Source organism: Cariama cristata, unplaced genomic scaffold (genome assembly GCF_000690535.1).
Source record: "Cariama cristata isolate BGI_N322 unplaced genomic scaffold, ASM69053v1 scaffold38027, whole genome shotgun sequence".
Lineage (NCBI taxonomy): Eukaryota > Metazoa > Chordata > Aves > Cariamiformes > Cariamidae > Cariama > Cariama cristata.
The window spans coordinates 1-14,963 of record NW_009627862.1 but is presented as its reverse complement, the minus strand read 5'-3'; the positions used below and the strand labels follow the sequence as shown (position 1 = coordinate 14,963).

Sequence of the window (14,963 nt, the reverse complement as noted above, 5' to 3'; positions counted from 1 at the left end):
GGCGGGCGCTCGGTCCCGCCCTTCTGGAGGGCTGAGGGAGCGTTACCCGGCGTCAGGCCGCCACACCAGGGCTCTCGGAGTCGCCTTTAGGCTTTCGTTTCTGAGGCAGAGTACTCCAGTCTGTGGCTTTAGAAACGTGCTTGCTCTTAAAAAATTAAATCTGCTAATTCTTCACCCATCAGAAAGGCTCTCCACGACATATCAGCCATCCCAGCACCGGCAGTCCGACAGAATAGAGTACTCTGCAGGTTACCTCCTCCAACTCTCCTACCTCAAACGTTTATCAGGGGCTAAATGTCTTTTGTACCAGCGCTCAGGGCTGCCTCCAAACCGGGGAAGGCCCTGGGCAGGCACATCCCCAGCCTTACCCCATCCTCCTCTCTTAGCCCATGGCTCCGAGCCACGGTTTCAGCTTGAACATGCCCCGTTACCAGCACACACGACGGGTAAGAGACTCTTTTTGACATGCTGCTAAAGCCCATATTTAGTTACTGATGATTTCTCAGTTGTTGGATAGCTCTTGCAACAAAAAAAAATGATTTATTCCAGCAAGTCACAGATGGCCCCCCCAAGGAAGGTATTTTTAATATCTAATACATGGTGTAAAGTTATGGCAGGAAAATGCAGGTCAAGATCGCACATCTAATCCCATACATAGCATATTTATACCACACAGACATACAGCAATTCAATGGCTACAAGCTTTATTAACAAGTAACAAAGTATACGCAGGTAAAAAATTTCTAAAGAACAAATCGTGTGTGGGACTATTTCCCCAACCCAAATCACTCCCTTGAAATGAAAACTTTCTTGTTTTCAATAAAGATTACTTGTTTCACAAACATCTATTACAGGAAGGGCTGTATGTTCAGACAAGGTGTCCAGGTTTCCTCCTGTCAGGTTTCCCTGGCAGCAGCCAAGAGATAACCCGACTGCTTTCAGCGCTACTCACAGAAGAAATCAATGTCCTGAAAGAGAGAGTTAGAAAGATGTTTTGAGATGACTGAACGATTAACGTTCCTTTATCACCCCCGAAAGGTATATGAGTACATGCAAACACAGAATACACTAAAATAACTCAAAGCATACCATAATATACACAAAGTATTCTGGAAAAGAAAAAGGTCTTTTGACTCCTTTGCATAGCTGGGATGATTTGTTCCTGCTATAAATTTTTCAAGTGAATTAGGCAATATCACCAGCTCTCTTCATTTCAAATTATTCCTTTATCTCTCGTTTTTGTTTTGTATTCCCACATCCATACCTGGATTTATTAGTCATATGTAACCCTTTGTCCTTAAACAGTTCCTAATCACACATGAAAAGGATGCCTTGAACAGACTGAGGCTACGCGGTACACTTGCTACATTTCAGAGAAATGCCAGTATTTTGCTTGAAAACTTTCAGCATGGGATAGACTGTCACAGCATATTGCTTTCCTCTAACTGGTTATGTATGTAGGTCTCAATTCTGCTGCAGGGAATTATCACCCTGTGGTGCTCAAACCATACGACATTTACATTAGACCAGCATATCACATGTAGCTGTCCACTGGAAGCAGAAGACTAGGAACTGTTTCGGAACAGATGCTTACTCGTAATGAAAGTACTCTCATCTTAGCCAGCAAATGGCCAATTTTAAGTGATCGAGGGAAGACAGGCAATCCAACACCGCTTTGTAGTACACAGTCTATTGTATTCAGTGTGATTCAATGGTTCAGAAGTAGCAGCATTGAGGGAAAAAAAAAATTCTCCTCAGATTTATTGCTCAAACAGCAACCAACAGGCATGGATTACCCAGTGCTGTACAAAAGGATGCTGAGAGAGGTTCACAGGCAGAAATGTTTATTAGCAGGGTCTGTGGCTAATGGCTTACGTTGACTCCAACAGTGAAAGTTACTTTTTTTGGAAAAAAATAAAATAAAATAAAAGGAAGTAGAATAAGGAAAAAAAACCCTATCTGTATCACCCTTCCTTTTCATTGCAAAGTTCCTGCATAGCAAGAATGTGAAGTAAGGGTGAAACGACTGTGAAAGTCTGTGTCACTAGTTCTGTGAAAGAAAATTACTTTCCAATTAAAGTTCTGCATTGCAGTCTGACAACAGCCTGTTCTGGACCCTGATCAGCCTGCAGGCTAAGACATCGCTTTAACCTACCTCTGCTTCCAGTTCAGCTTGTCGTGCAGCAGACTGGCTGTCATATTGTTGAGAAAAGAGCTTAGAAACATATTTTAGTTATTCTTTCATGTTCTGTGACTAATTAATTGCTGCAATGCTTCTGGGCCAAATTCAGAACAACCTAATGTAGTGTCAAGAAAAGCAATCACTTATTTGAGATTCGCATTTCCTCAAATAAAGCTTGTCTGACACATTATAACACAAATCCTAGTGACTATTAACATGAAACAGAATTCTTCCTTGTGCTTATTTCCTCTGTGTTAATGAAACCCATCTAATAACCTGGACCTAGGATTAAAGACTCCAGATACCATTTCAAGATTGATGCACTAATTGTATTTTGCCATACGCTTCAAAACAGCATATAGCTAAATATTCAACATTGATGAAGGTAGTTACTGTAAACCTACCACTCAATTTGTTTTTAAGCATAGAAATAAGCTACCAGTAAGCGTTAGCTGTAAGCCAGAACATACCAGCCTCTGAGAAAGGACCCTCCTCTTCCACTCCTCTGTGAAGTGTTTCAGATCTTGAGTAAAATTACAAACTGGCTGATGTATGAGACACTACTGCACATAATCAGGGACAATCACCCTCTCAGAAATACAGCCTACTTACAAACAGAACACTTAACATGTTTCCAAAAGCTTTTTAATTCAGCTTTTTGACTTACCAATAACTTCGTTATGAGAAAGCAAGCATGCTTTCAGCAAATCAGGAGTTCTATATGACAGTGTCCATCTACATGTACAATTAATAGAAAGTGCACTTGTACACATTACTGAAGTATACAGCACAATATCCAGACTCTAAAAAAGAAAGCTTTTGGTAAAACTTATGTAGCCTTGAAGGAATACTGTTCAAATCAATAGGAACTCTAATAGGATCAAGCCCTTAACGTGGCATTTGTAATGTCTGCAATATCAGAGCTTATGTTAGGGATTTTGTGAGGCTATTTGCCTGTATAAAGGCCCAAAGATTGGATCCCTAAGCATCTGTGATATGCTACAATCAACTGCCACAATTATGATTTGTTTTTACAGCAAATTAGCATTACACAGCCAAGTATAATTATGTAGCCAGCTGGGCTTTTGCAAATTCCTTACCGTTGTAGGAACAGTCTTATTTGCTTCTTGATAGACGTGTTGTTCTGAGACTAAACTGCTAGGGAAATAACCAACTGTCCCCATATGGTCTTCATACTGTTCTCCATAAACCTTCAAGCAAGGAGATGTATAATTAGGTACCTTAAAACAATCCTCATCTGGTCTGAGCTAGTTCATAATTTAGCCAAAAGCAGTTACTAATAGAGTTTCTTACTCTGGTTTTAGAGTTCCTAGGTTCCAATTAGCTGGAAACAAATCATTAACAAAAGTTCTGATACAGGCATACATTTCTTGGAGTAAATTAATACTGCCGATAGTTTATCTGGATTCTTTTTATAAATGCAGCTAGTATTTATCTTCCTTTAAATTGAAGACTTTTATGACCAACTCTGATAAAAGCTTTCTCCATAGTTTCAGCAAACAGCCACAGAAAAGTACTGTTGAGCCCTTCTGTTAAGGTTCAGTTCATAATTACCATATATAGTTACTGAAGATATTTCATTTACAAAAAAAATATTAAACCCCTCAACACTGCTCAATCAGTTTAAGTTTAAACATTCACTTTGAAAATTAAGTTGCTGCTTTAAAACCTGCAGTAGCTCAGCATTAGCATCCATTTCTTGACAGAAATGTGTGTTAATCTACTTCTGGTTTGCCCATATACACAAGAATCTCCTCTTACACTTCCAGCCCAGAATTCTGTAGAGTCTTTTTCTTTCACAAGTTTTGAGTAAACATAAATCAACTGCCCTTTTTTAATATTAATGAATCTGCAGTCTGGAGCATTATAATCTTCTTCCGCTCTTGCAAGGGAAATGGTGTCTAGGGAAAAAAAAAAAGAGAATGAGGTGGATGACTTTAAATACATATATGCTTTTAGAGAGACAAAAATAAATACATGTGTGCTTGTACATACACATGTAAAACTATTTCTACAGGTAAAAGTAGGTTATCCTGAAATTAATAAAAGTATTCAATAATTTGTTCTGCTTATTTTTCTATTCTCCAGTAAGCAAAGTAACAGCTTAAGCATGTGCCATTTCATCATAGTGGAAGTTAACAATCCTCTCCACACTTACCATTCACTTGAGTGAAAAAATGTCCTTTACAAATCCCTTTTTGCAGTAAAACTGCATGTGACATTGCACATAAACTCTCCCACTCTGCTTTCAAAGTTGACAAGCCAATGCAAATATAACAGAACTAAATAAGCAGAGTAGTTTTCCCTCTCACTACCGCATCCAAACTTCGCAGTCATTTTTGAGACTATTTTGTCCTCAAAATAAAAGCAAAATTACTTACAGACACAGTCGTCATCAGCACACAGCTTCTTGCTGGCAAGCTTGTCCATAAAAATTCCGGTTACAAGAGTACACGTTAATCCGAGACACAAAAGTAAAACAACCAAATGAACGCGTTGTGTCATTTTTCTTTGCTGCAGTGCTTGCCGAATGCGCGCCAGGTCCAGCGATCCCCATCTTTTATGGAAGAGGCAGGCACCTGGACAAACACGCCAGGCCAATGGGAAGGGGTCGGGACCACATTCCACCCCACCAGACGAGCTGCAGGCAGGAGGAAGGCCTCAGGGTCCACTCACGAAACCAAATCCCCTCCCAAAGCCATTCTGCATTAACATTTCAATCAGCAACTGTATTATTTAAACATTTTAAGCCTTCCTGTAGTCGTCCATAGTCTTAATCTTACCTCAAGTAAAGTTTGAGAATGAAAATTAAGTCAGACCCTGGTAAGCAGCAAAGGAAATTACATCCTTCCAAATCCTCAAGTTCTTCATTTTCACAAATGCTCACTGACAAGCATAATCTTCACTGGACTGTAAACCCTCAGTGGCAGCAATTCCCCTGTTAGGGTCTACAGCAAGGACCAGCTAGGACCCTAACGCACCGACGCAAACATAAACAGACTGCGAGGGAGCTGAAACCCAGTAAAAAGGTTTTGCAAGTCAGCAACCATTTCACTTTTATTTACCTACCTGAACTCACATTGAGAGTTTGCAGGGACAAGACGCCTAGCAACATACAGTGCCACAGGCTGACTTAAAAGATCCTCTTTATGCCTCGGTAGTCTAGAATTCATCTAACTTCCCAAAATCTTGTCTGAGCGTACATGAGGCAAGACTTGTAGGGAGTATTTTAACTAAAATCCATGCACACACACGCATAAAAGAAACAACCACCAGAGTTTCTGCACTGTAAGCAACTCCCATCACAGCTGTCAGGCTACAGAAGGCTGGTCTGGATCAACCCTTAAATGACCGAGAGCGAGTTTGGAAATTCCCAAAATGGCACTCCAGAGAACCAGCGCTTCCCGATTCACGAGGAGGCCTGAAGAGCGGCTGGCTGTGCCAGCTTTCAGTCCACAAGCAGAACAGAGGAAGCTATCAACTATCATCCAAAATCCCATGCTCTCTTTTAAAGAAAGAGCATCTTGCAGTTTCTAGCATCACCTTCCTATTACAGCTGATTTCACCGCAATCTCCTCTCATCTTCCAGCGCACTACTCCTTCCTCTAACCTCCCGTATGTAGCGTCTAACTTCCTTTGCAGACAGCTCCACACAAACCCTTCTAAGTGAATAAAGGTGAAGAGTGGAGGTATGCAATGGTAGTCTCATGTACACAGACTCGTGGGATGCAAGGACAGCATAATTAACACCTATAAAATTATGTCTGCAGAAGGAAAAACATGAGGTTTATGATGGAATAACATAGTCAACTTTTGCTCCGCTACAGGCACATTGGATCGATTTTCACTTGCAAGTATTAGAATACTTGTATTAGAAATCACACACACACACAAAAAACCCACTAAAAAGAATGAAGAGTAGGTATATGGAGATAAGACAGTAATTGAGATGACTGTGGAAGGGGTTATCATCTTGCAATGCACTCTGGGAGCAGAAGATGAAAGATTTTTCAGGTCTTGTGCTAAAAAGGTGGTTTATGTAGGTGGTTTTATGCTTACAGATAACATAGCATTTGCTCAGAAATTGAGTGGCCATACCAGAACTACAAAATATACCAAGATTTTATAATAAGCAATCATGCTTCCCTGAAGGTCCAGCACTTTGTCCAAAGAACAGGTTTAAGTCAGATTTCGATTGTTTCAGAACCCAAGCTAGGGGAAACAGATGCTCTGCAGCTACAGTCGAGCCCACACAACACAGGAATGGACTGCACCCAGCCACAGGAACAGAGGAAAGGCTACGGCCTCCAGCATCCTCCCTCCTGCCCCCACTGATCAAATTACTTTGGAAACAGAAAAAACATCCACACTTGCAATGTAGCTATAATGCAAAACATTCTTCCTTGTAATTCCTTGCCTAGACATCACCTAATACTTGCCTGAACTACTTCTAAAGGAAATCATGCTAACTCCATCCCATTACTTCTTTGTCTGAAGAGATAGTGGCCTCACAGGGAAAGTGTTCCAGAAGTGAGGAACAGTGCAACACAACAAGCACTGTGCAACCGCTTTCTCTCAAACACTAATCTTCAAGGGTCTGATTGCAATCCTCCTAGCTAACACCATTCAATAGCTACTGCAAGACTCACCAAAAATATAATCATATTTTAAGTAAATTTCATTATTCTCTTAACCTAAAATGTCTTTCTAGGTCTTCTATCACCTGAACAGAACACTTCAGCTTTTCAAGTGATTTTTGCACCCAAGTATTTAGGAGAGTTATAAATTCACAATACTACATTTGATTACTTCACTGCATTCAGTGTATTTCATATCACACAAGACCTGTAAAGGTTTCTGACAAACTGGGGGGGGGGGGGGGTGAAGAAAAAAAACCCACAAACAAAACCCAACAAACCCAGAAGTATTAGGATGTATATTTCAGAAAAACCTGCCAAAAAATGGACCACCAGGCTCATCTGCATTGCCTTTGTAAAGAGCCAGAAAGCTCTTCCTAAACCATTTATTAAAATCACTGGTAATAGGGCTGGAAAGAGTAGAAGAGAAGAGAACAAATAAACTTCTATGTTTTTTCTGTGGACCTACTTCTACTATCAGCCATCATCATAAAGACAAAAGCAAGTTGAACAGTGCTGTCAAATCGTAATCAATTTCTACCCATACTTGGAAAAAAACTCCACTAATGATAAGTTGTTTTTCTTAAGTGACACAATTATTCTTGCTGAAAAGCAGCTGTCCCCTTGATAATGAAGCTGAAGATTGCATGTTGAATTTATTCTGAAAATGCTGGCATTTAGCACTCCTACTCATGATTTTTGCTCTAGAAAGACAGCTCTTCTTCCACTACTCACTTCTGAGAAACAAAGTGTCACCTTAAAAGTAGTTAAGCCAACATACTGAATAAGCCCTGTGAGCCTAATAGATCAATAATAAGACAGATTCGAGGGAAAACATGGCTTGAAAACAGCATAAACTGAATTTATTTTATAAAAGTCAGTATTCCAACTCAAAAATTCACTATCCAGTAGATTCATGGAAATCTTACATCTGCCCTGGCCGCTGCGGCAATTTTACAAAAGTCTTAAGTTTTCTGCAGAGAACAGTAAACATGCTAGCTGATCAAAGTATCATCATATTAAAAAAACCCAACAAAACAACACAACTATCCACAGAACTCCTTTACAGGAGCATCCGGTTATTTCTTCGCATAAGTAATTTTCATGGCATGAGATGGAGTAATCTTGAATCCTTGGAGAGCATCTCGAGCAGCTCCTGCTTGATTCTCATTTTCAAACTCCACAAATGCAATGTCATGGCGCCCAGGCACTAAGCGTACTTCTTTGAATCCCGGAAACCTTTAAAATAAGGTGAAAGGGTCAGGTAATATTTCCTAGTTTGATAATACATCTCTCTTCAGTAGCCATAAGACCTCATCATAAGCATCTGCTAGTGTAATAGTTACTACTAATGAAAGATTTCAATTGAAGGGTTTTACATGTCCAGTCCTTAAAATCATACCTCAATTAAGGATCATTATGTGGAAGCAATTTAATCAGCCTTGTGCACATACGGAAGCAACTAAATCTAGTTTTAAAATTGCTCCCGCTGTTCTAAAGTCTTTAATTTTACAGTCACCAGCTTAAATCCAGTGCAGATTGATAGTAGATAGCATACACAATCAAAACCAGCTACAAAAAAATCGGATTTGCTTTCTGAACCAAGTCATCAGAACTGACATCTGTAATCTTGGCAGTAAGACAAAGAACTGAAATACCTTCAGAAGAAATTCTTATTTCTAAAAAGTCAGCTTGCCAACTGAGAAAAAGCATGCAGGTAACAGAAGAATTCAAAGGATAAGTCCTTTCTATTCAAAACTTACTGATTGAATAACATGGACAGCATCATCTCATTCGTTTCCTCAGGCAAGTTATTAAGGAAAAGGATATAATTTGGTGGGTTATCAGGCACCTGCAACAACAGAAGATCAAAGCTCAGAAGATTATACACAGCTATCTGTTCTCTGCATCTGTCTGCATCGTTATTTGATCCGAGACTCACATATACTTAGTTTTGCTCCTAATACTGCTAGCTGGACTTCAGTATACCTTCACGCAATACGCAGACAGGTCCCCTTGGCTCTTTTACATGGATACATTAATTTGGAGAGGCTCCTATTTCCACAAAAATCGCAGTAATGTATTGTCTTAGACATCATATTTAAACTTGACAACTCAAGAGCTGATACTGCAGTACTCTCCGCACTGCCAGGCGTGGGAGCCAGGTGCCTAAGGACACCTGGGTGGCAGCGGAAGAACCTATCAAATACTCGCAGCCTTCTGGAAGAGCAGTGGGAGGCCAAGATAAATACCCTGTTCACCTACAGTAGTACCGAAATACTGAATATCTTTGGGCAACTGAAATGCACAAAACCCACATAGTTTCACTACAGTGCTCTATTCAAATTTATTCATTAGAAACCCCATTAGATTTAAAGCTTCAAGGTCTTCAACAGATTTGCCTGCTGATATGAATTTGTAGCAACCCACTCGACACAAGGCTGAGTAGTCAGTTTGCTGACACCGGTCTGAGAGGCTGGAATCTCCCCAAGTCATCAAGATTACAAAAATAAAAAGAAACTGGACATCGCAACTTCAAACGTCCTACTAATGGTGCCAAGTAAGTTAATGCCTCAGCAGAACAATTTCTTTCAGCTGATGGAAATATTCCAGGCAGTGCCATTAGAAAATAAACTTCTGAAGTTCAAACAAATACCTAAATACTCAGTGTTGTGCTTCAGTGCAGAGTGACATACACATATCATGCCTTGTTACAAATGACACTGAAAGAAAACCCAGTCTGGGAGCAAGACATTTTCCCCTGTGGAGTATGTATGCAATTCTCAATGATAGTACTCAAGAAAGAGATGCAGGTCAGGCAAAGATATTCTTCTATAGTATTTGTCCTCCTGCAAATCCTGGCTTTTGAGTACCTCCACTCCTAACACACATGAATCATTTAGAAGGTCACTGAGCAGACAAGATGAGTGAAGCACACGGATTTGTATTCTGGCACCCTGTGTAGTCTTCCTTCTCCTTTTCTACTACTAGAACAAAATAAGTTAAAGGGAATTCATTAATAATAAAAAAAAATTAAGAATCCTTCAACTGATACTAAGGACAGTCCAAATTTAAGAATCAAGTAGGATTTGACAATAGTGCAATCTTCCGTATAATAATGAGATACTGTAGATTTTCATCTCTTGCCAACCACATATAGTAAAAGTTAAAAGTGGGATTTCTTTTGCTTGTTTACTGTGATTTAGCTGTTAGAAAAATGTCGCAGTGCAAAAAGGAAGTTGTAAAATACATCCTCAAGTTTCCATGTGTAACAAACTATTATCCATAGAGAAGAATTTTAAACATCGGTGCTTTTAGTCACCCGAAAAAAAAAAAGCGCATTACCTGCTGATTCTGTGCTGCAGTCCCTGGGGCATTGGCTGAATTTTGTGTTGCTCCCTAGTAAACAAGTACAAAATAGTTTTACAAAGGTGTTCTGTTAGAAATATATAAGCACACATCACCACGTTTCTGTACAACTCAATAAGTATGCTAAGGTTTTTTAAGCTACAAAGTAACATTTGTTGCTTATGAGCTACTTCCCAAAGGGAAACATAAAGCACATGAACTTTGCTGAACTCCAAAACCAGGCAATCAAAGGAAAAACATCAGTAGTATCTGATCTGATTAATGGCTGAGTCAGCAGATACAGCAAATCATTATTTCTCCACATGATAAAATTTGGTTTAATAGGAAGGAAGTGGTTTTGAAAATGAAGGCCTAGACAGGACATACCTAATAGGAGAAAAATAGGTGTTTCCACCAGGGACTCCAGTTTAGCAAGGATAACTAAAGCTATTACCATTATAGCTAATAGCTATTATTTCTTCTTAAGAGATTTGTACATAATGATTAATTTTTTATTAAATCCTAAGAAATCTGAATATTATACTTAGAAAATGTTGCTTTCTATGAACACTCTTATCTCTCCTTGATACCAATTTGTGCCTTAGCAGGAAGTTTGGTTAAATAACACAATATTGAAACCCTGTGCCTTGATGTTTTCTGCTATACTTCAGCACGTAAATTACTAAATGTTGTTAGTTTAGGCCAGGTCAACCCTTAGTGGATATATCAGATATATTCCAAGCAAACGCCTTCTCATCCAACTGTAAATAAATTACCTTGCCCCCATTTACCATTCCTCAGTGCTTACAGAGCAAGTAGGGCATTCAAACACTGAAGGGAAAAGCTGGTTGAGCACTTGAAGTTGGCATTAAAGACAAGCACACCCCCCCCTCCTTTTAAAAAAGGAGGTTAGTTTCTACTTTGGTTTATTGTACCTTTGCCCTACATCTTTACTTTCATCTGCTAACAGGAAAGGAAGGGGGGGAAAAAAAAAGGAACAGCAAGTTCTATATTTTCAGCCTCCTTTCCTTCATCTTCTACTGAGTGCTCAAGAAAAAATATTTAAAATAGCTTTTGTGTTGTTTTTTTTTCCTCTTTTTTAAACAGAGAAGCAGCTTACCTGTATAACCTTTTTATTTGCTGCATTTGCAGACTGCTCCAGAGATTTGGCCTTCTTCTTTTCCTTCCTTTTTTCCTTATCAGCAAAAGTACCACGCATTTTAGAGATGATGTCAGAGTCTGTTTTTGCATACTGAATACGCTTTTTAAAAGAAAAAGAAAAGTACATTTTGCAGTTAACAATACTGAACGTTTTGCACCACTTTCATTAACTGTGTTCTACTGCGCATTTATACATTTTTTTGCAGGAACTTCTTAGATTAAAAATATTGTTATAAACTGTAGGCAGGCTTACAGAGTATCTAATCCTCATAATTAATTCTGAACACAGCTATGGAACTCTAAAGAAACCTAAGATGGAAATTACTAATTTTAACTCATTGAAATTGGAACTCTATTCACCTAACAGAATCTTTTTAACATCTGTCAAGGTAACAGATGTACAAAGTGATATAAGGACACTTGACAAAATTGGCACCAGCTTCTATTTAAAAAAACCTGAGAGGGTTTTTTAACCCCATTTTAAGAGGAGTTAAAATTTTACAGCGATTCCTCAGATCTCTGCAGAAAGTTGAGTTTAGCAAAACTCAGACCTCTTAAATAGAAAGGTAAGTACCTGCCTTAAGCCAAACCGGATTGCATGAATTGTGTCAGCAGCACAATGGTGCCGGTTTTCTGACAAAGGCTGCCCAAAGCGCTAGTCAGGGGGGTAAGCAGGTTCAGCTATGAGTGTACAGGTGTGCAACATTATATATGCACACAATCCTATTGCTTTTGCTATCAAGAGACTATCTCAATGCAAATTTACAGAGCAGTTGAAGATTTTTTTTCTTTTTAATGCTTTTGTTTAGTGCTTAGATAGAGTATGCATGCTGCAGGCAATACTCAAAGAGGAAAGTACACCTGAAAGCTTATGAAGCTTTAATCTTTTTATTGCCTATTGAGTTTTACTGAGCACAAAACTCTTTAAGGGCAAACGACACAACTGAGCTTGCAGTTCCTTGTTAAGGATTTCATTAGAGAATCTGAAAGTGTTACTGAAAAAAGCCTCGTGGCTCAGCAATACAACTGCCTGTGCTCTCCCTAATGCTCAAAGCCATGGGCTGAAAGCCAGTATTAATATATCCATCGATCACTGAAGTCAAGTGGGCCACCTGCATGTATCATTATGCCTCACAAATAGTTGCAGAATTAAGACATGCCTAATTATCCAAGCAGGCAACAACATGTCAATTGTTGTGCTATTCTGCATGTTATCAAGTACATTATTAAATCATGTTCTATCAACCAGCAGTGCATTTGCTTCACTGAAGTTATACTGAAATTCAGTTACTTGGTTGGGTGATCTGATGCATGCAGAAGCAGAACGAGCCATTGATTTAAAAAAATAAATCACTGGTCACATCTGTTATTTCTGGAAAGTAACACTGCAGAGATCTTCACCCTACTCACTGTTACCTCAAGAAGGAAGCATAATATTCTAGCTACTTATGAATATAATAGTAATCAAGGTTACTCTAGACAAATTAACTGAAAGCACCTAATTTCAATAATAGCACAGAATGAATTTAATCAGTTCAACAGAAGGCATGATGAGTAAAATGGAAGTATTTAAGATCTTAAGAACTTTAATCCAGCATAGAAAAACATAAAGCCATCACTTAGGAAACCTAAATACCAAGTTCAACTTCTGTGTGTGTTTTAACTACAGTCTCACCAGCACCCCTCTAGCCTGCGTATATACATGTATTCATCAAGACGCGACGTGAGTAACAGTACAATTACAAGTATACGTGACAGTCAACTCACAAGGTGCAAGCACCAAAACGCTGTTATCATATCATGGCAAGTTTTTTTCTTTAGAAAGCTAACAAAACAACTTACCATTGGTTTCCCATAAAACGGAAAGCCTTGTAGCTGTCTTAAAGCATTGGTAGACGATCCAAGTTCTTTAAATATAACAAAAGCCTGTCCTCTCATCTTCATAGTCTTTAAAGCCACAATGTCAACCACATGACCAAACTGCGAGAATAACGCATACAGGGACCTCTTCAGTTCTGTTGACCACACAAAAAAACAGATTATAACAGGTTACATGTGAATGTCCACTTCTACAGAGTTTGCTGTCCTTCAGGGACACTGTTTTTTGCCAGTTTTAGCTCACACAGTGATACATTACACGAGTTTAGTCAGAACTGTCGCACGAGTACAAGTTTACTTGCCCAGTTTTTGTAAGTTGGCATATAACTCTTGGTTTCACACCTCAAGTACTCAGGTAGTGAAAATGTTGTACCGCCATCCATTTTCACACATTCAAGTATCATGTATGACAGCCATCAAAGACTGATCACACGCAAGAGTAAAGACGTATGACTTAAAACAAGAACAGGGCAAACCAGTAACTACTTAAAAGCTAATTAAATTTGGAAATTTTGTTTGTAACTGTTTAATCAATTCTCTCATGCACATGAAATATTTTTTCATATTCTGGATCCGAGTGTGTTTTTGTATGATCACACTGTACCCTATAACTGCAATGGATTTATTTTCATTATTTAAAGTCACCTGACTACAAGCCAAATTAAACCTTAATCTTATCCAATCAAGCTAAATAAATCCTCTATATTGTATAATCATTCTAACTCACAAATCTTACATTTTAAATATTTCAGCAACATAAGAGCACTGCCTCTTGTTTATTGTTGTTGAAACTTGGCAATACCAGCCCACTGTCACCGTCTCCAGGTGCTCTTGATCAACCACAGCGCTATATTTTTTAAAAAGAGTTTTCTTACCAAAACACTGTCCCTAAAAATAACTTCAAACATTATATTAAAAAAACCCACATTTGTAAGCTTTACAGGTCATTTGAAACTCTACATTCAAAGATTATAACCACACAATTTCATAATGGAGATTTACTAGTTTACAGGGCACTTAACATGCTACAAAGCCCCATATTAAATTTATTTAGTAGAACCATCTTGACAAGTTAATAAATAATTTCTCAGTAAAGCTATTTCCACTTTCAGATCTCTCTCTGAAGCACCCTGAAGAGATGTTTAAATAGTGCTAGTCTGATCCAGCCAGTCTGTTCACAAACAATAACAAATAAATTACCATTTATCTTCACTTTAGCTTAAAAGCATGAGTATTAAGTAGATGGTTCTATGCAGACATTGAATACACAGCCAGATAAAGGCAAGAGATTTTTTTCTAAGCACACTTCGAGGAGTTACAATTCTCAACACAAAGTCATGTCTGTAGACAGAGCTGTAGTAACCGCAAGGCAGTGTCTCTGACACGACGATACAAAGCAGACTAGCTCACGCCATGCTCACTTGTTTTGCCTTGCGTTAAAACAAATGAGGGGCACACAGATGTTCCCACATTTCAGCAAAAGGGGGCTGCCGACCACTAAAACGTCGGCCAACAGGGCTCTTAACATCCATCGGATATTCTCATTACTGCTATCGTTACAGTTATTTGCTGACAAGCAAACCTAACCTACGCACTTAGCTACAGAATCACGGCACAGAGGCAATCACAAACTTCCTTAGAAACAAGGGCCACAGATACCGGTACCTTCTTTCTTAATCTTGTCGTTGATGTTGTTGATGTAGATGGTGTGGTTCGGCCTGATGTCCATCCTCTGG

General features: G+C 38.8%; 2 protein-coding genes across 2 annotated transcripts; both read right to left on the bottom strand.

Annotated features, from left to right (window-relative positions):
- Positions 1–944: 944 nt before the first annotated feature.
- Positions 945–4,708, bottom strand: OTOR (otoraplin). Its single transcript, XM_009704574.1, has 4 exons — positions 4,585–4,708; positions 3,965–4,104; positions 3,283–3,393; positions 945–968 (listed from the first exon to the last, which is right to left on the bottom strand). Exons 1-4 carry the CDS (start codon positions 4,706–4,708, stop codon positions 945–947), a joined length of 399 nt encoding a protein of 132 aa, XP_009702876.1.
- Positions 4,709–7,681: 2,973 nt separating this feature from the next.
- SNRPB2 (small nuclear ribonucleoprotein polypeptide B) lies at positions 7,682–14,956 on the bottom strand. The gene is made up of 6 exons (XM_009704573.1): positions 14,893–14,956; positions 13,192–13,364; positions 11,309–11,449; positions 10,186–10,239; positions 8,604–8,692; positions 7,682–8,079 (listed from the first exon to the last, which is right to left on the bottom strand). The coding sequence occupies exons 1-6, from the start codon at positions 14,954–14,956 to the stop codon at positions 7,920–7,922; spliced, it is 681 nt and encodes a 226-aa protein (XP_009702875.1). The 3' UTR covers positions 7,682–7,919.
- Positions 14,957–14,963: the final 7 nt, after the last annotated feature.

Coding starts and splice junctions, on each gene's coding strand:
- OTOR (XM_009704574.1), bottom strand. CDS start 4,708: ATGACACAACGCGTTCATTTGGTTGTTTTACTTTTGTGTCTCGGATTA. Junction 3,394..3,964: donor CAGAATTCTGGGCTGGAAGT/GTAAGAGGAGAT, acceptor CCTTGCTTGAAG/GTTTATGGAGAACAGTATGA. Junction 969..3,282: donor ATAAGACTGTTCCTACAACG/GTAAGGAATTTG, acceptor TCTCTCTTTCAG/GACATTGATTTCTTCTGTGA.
- SNRPB2 (XM_009704573.1), bottom strand. CDS start 14,956: ATGGACATCAGGCCGAACCACACCATCTACATCAACAACATCAACGAC. Junction 11,450..13,191: donor CGTTTTATGGGAAACCAATG/GTAAGTTGTTTT, acceptor TCTTTTAAAAAG/CGTATTCAGTATGCAAAAAC. Junction 8,080..8,603: donor CTGTCCATGTTATTCAATCA/GTAAGTTTTGAA, acceptor CTTATTTTAAAG/GTTTCCGGGATTCAAAGAAG.